The sequence below is a fragment of the Myotis davidii genome, unplaced genomic scaffold (assembly GCF_000327345.1).
Source record: "Myotis davidii unplaced genomic scaffold, ASM32734v1 scaffold69, whole genome shotgun sequence".
Taxonomy (NCBI): domain Eukaryota; kingdom Metazoa; phylum Chordata; class Mammalia; order Chiroptera; family Vespertilionidae; genus Myotis; species Myotis davidii.
This window is the reverse complement of record NW_006300363.1, coordinates 3265848-3268549: the sequence shown is the minus strand read 5'-3', so window position 1 is coordinate 3268549 and position 2702 is coordinate 3265848. Positions and strand designations below refer to the sequence as shown.

General features: G+C 34.5%; 1 protein-coding gene across 6 annotated transcripts in view; it reads left to right on the top strand.

The window, feature by feature from the left end:
* DDX42 (DEAD-box helicase 42) overlaps positions 1 to 2702 on the top strand; it is a 35768-nt gene that overhangs the window by 10193 nt on the left and 22873 nt on the right. For all 6 annotated transcript variants that reach the window (XM_006776716.2, XM_015572415.1, XM_015572414.1 and 3 more), the window contains one exon: positions 891 to 1041. In XM_006776716.2, the coding sequence (XP_006776779.1) occupies positions 891 to 1041 (151 nt within the window). The remainder of the gene's footprint in view (positions 1 to 890; positions 1042 to 2702) is intronic.

Here is a 2702-nt window from a genome sequence, read left to right as displayed (position 1 = left end):
AAGACCGATCAGCATCCAGATTAAGTTCCTGTGGTACAGATTTTTTTTTTTTTGCAATAGTTGCTGATTTTACATTTACCCAGTAATTATAATTCATGAAGTGTCGTTTTACCTCCAGTATTGCTGCGTTCAACACAGTAGCTGCTCTTTACACATTTGTGACTGGTCTGCATAAGTACATTATGGTGCCAGCCTTGTCACATACACCTGTATTTGTACAGGGTGTATGTGATGGGGTTGGCATGATGGTGTCATCATGCCGTGTACTCGTATGTGGGCGTATCTGCATGTGGATGGACCCGCCTGGAGACAGATAGAGGAGCTGTGTCTCGGTTCCTAAGACCATCGAAAATATGTGTTTTCCGATGGTCTTAGGCGACCCCTGTGAAAGGATCTTTCAACCCCCAAGGGGTCGCGATCCACAGGTTGAGAACTACTGTTCTAGAAGTTTTCTGTTGGTCCTCAGGAAATAGCCCAGCACTTCTGATGGAAGTCCCTACCCTTATGAATATGTCTCTAAGACATTTTAAAGGATTATAAAAAAATTTTAAAGGTTTTTAATATTTCATTTGAAAGTAATTTTTCCCATAGCATACATTCTTTATATTTGCTGTATCTATTCAACAATAATATACTAAATTTGTACTGAAAACCTAACAACTGGAAATTGATTTGAACAGACGCTATTAAAATGGAGAATCTGCTGTGACTTTTTGCATTATTAAGTAATACTGAAGTCTTTAGACAAAGCCTGAAGGTCTCTAATTTGACCTGTGTAGTTTAAATCTCTCAATAGTAACATATATCATAATAAACATTTCTGTTAAATGAAAGATTCATTGACCCCAAACTAAACATTCACTTTACCAGTCACACATCTTAATTTTCAGATACTTTGAAGATGAGGAAGAAGACTCTAGCAATGTTGATTTACCTTACATCCCTGCTGAAAACTCCCCTACCCGCCAGCAATTCCGTTCCAAGCCAGCAGATTCTGACAGCGATGATGATCCCTTGGAGGCATTCATGGCTGAAGTGGAAGCAAGTATCAACTCTGTTTTGTTAAAATTCTCAGTAATTAGAAATAGCCCAAAGTAACCTAGTGCTTCAGTCCTCATTCAGAATTTGTTTTCTGGCCTTTTGGGGGGATAATTTTGCTCTTATACTCTAGTTTCTTAAATATACTTCCGCTTGCCCTGTAAACCTTGAACATAGTAGCGCAACATTTTTGTGTGTGTTTTGTTTTAATAATTCTTGGTATATTTTTAAGTGGAATGAACATCTCATTCAACCTATATTTTATTAAATACATATTTAAGGCAGTTATATTTAAGGAACTTGCTAAAATCACAAATTTTGTATTCTCTACTTTTAATGTTTAGTATTTCTTACTTACCAACATTATCATCAACATTCATGACTTCCCTATAGAAATTGAAACTTCTGGCTACTCCATAAAATTCTTCTTACTAGGCTCTTATGATTTTGCATTTTGTCTTTTTTTCCCCCATCTCTGATTTTTCTTTTTATTTATTATTTAGTTGTTATTAAGAGAAATTTTAAACACATACAAAAGTATAATAATAAAATGAGCCTCTAACACCAACCAAAACTATTCAGAACACAGATGTACTTTTGCATCATGGTAGCAAGTTAGTAAATATATTAAATGATTCTCTCTAAAAGTAAAGGCAATAAATGGTTTGTCATGTTTGAGATGTCTTTATATATGTATGTAACCTTCAGATATGGACATTTCTCAAAGGAGTTTATTTCTCATTATTCCTTGGGATATCCTTAGTGATGAATTAGAAGAAAAATCAGCTCTTTATTTTCTAGGTTTAAATTTAGATTTGATTTTTGGTAGTGCAAGCTGTCATCACCCTTTTTGAGTGGGAGTATCCAAGCATGGCCTAGATTCAGTTGCTTGGCATTTCAAGTAGTTGAAGCAATTTGGAGATTAAATCTTTTTGATATGGTATCATTCTGAATATTTTCTGGTGTAGTATCTAAAAGGGTCTTACTGGTTTTAGGACAGAGATATTGGATATTGTCTGATCTTGGAGAAAGTGTTGTTGCCAAAGTATACTGATTGATCTTCAGTATAAATTTTTCTATGATTGAACTCAAAATGAGGAATTTATTTTACTTTTTAAAAAAATATATATTTTATTGATTTTTTACAGAGAGGAAGGGAGAGAGATAGAGAGTTAGAAACATCGATGAGAGAAACATCAATTAGCTGCCTCCTGCACACTTCCTACTGGGGATGTGCCCGCAACCAATGTACATGCCCTTGACCAGAATCAAACCTGGATCCACTGAGCCAAACCAGTCAGGGCTTATTTTACTTTTTGAGGTATGATTTTTGTTTTTCTCTTCTCAGTCATGTGAGGATTTATTTTTAGCCAGTGTTTCAAAAAAGGGCTTATGTAGGCTTAACAAATATGTTCTATAAGTGTTCGCCAGCCATTTCTTATGTTACATTGTTTATGTCGTCTTCACTTTAATTATAGCCTTAAATGCAGGTGGAGCCAAAGTAGATTTACAGTTGTCTGTATGGAAAATAATGCAATAACTAATAATAATACAAGAATAATCTATGTTTCACATACAACTGTAAACCTACTTTTTGCCCCACCCTGTATGTCTTATATTTGGCTCAATCCCTTGAAAAATAGATTGTGTATAATATTTTTTTT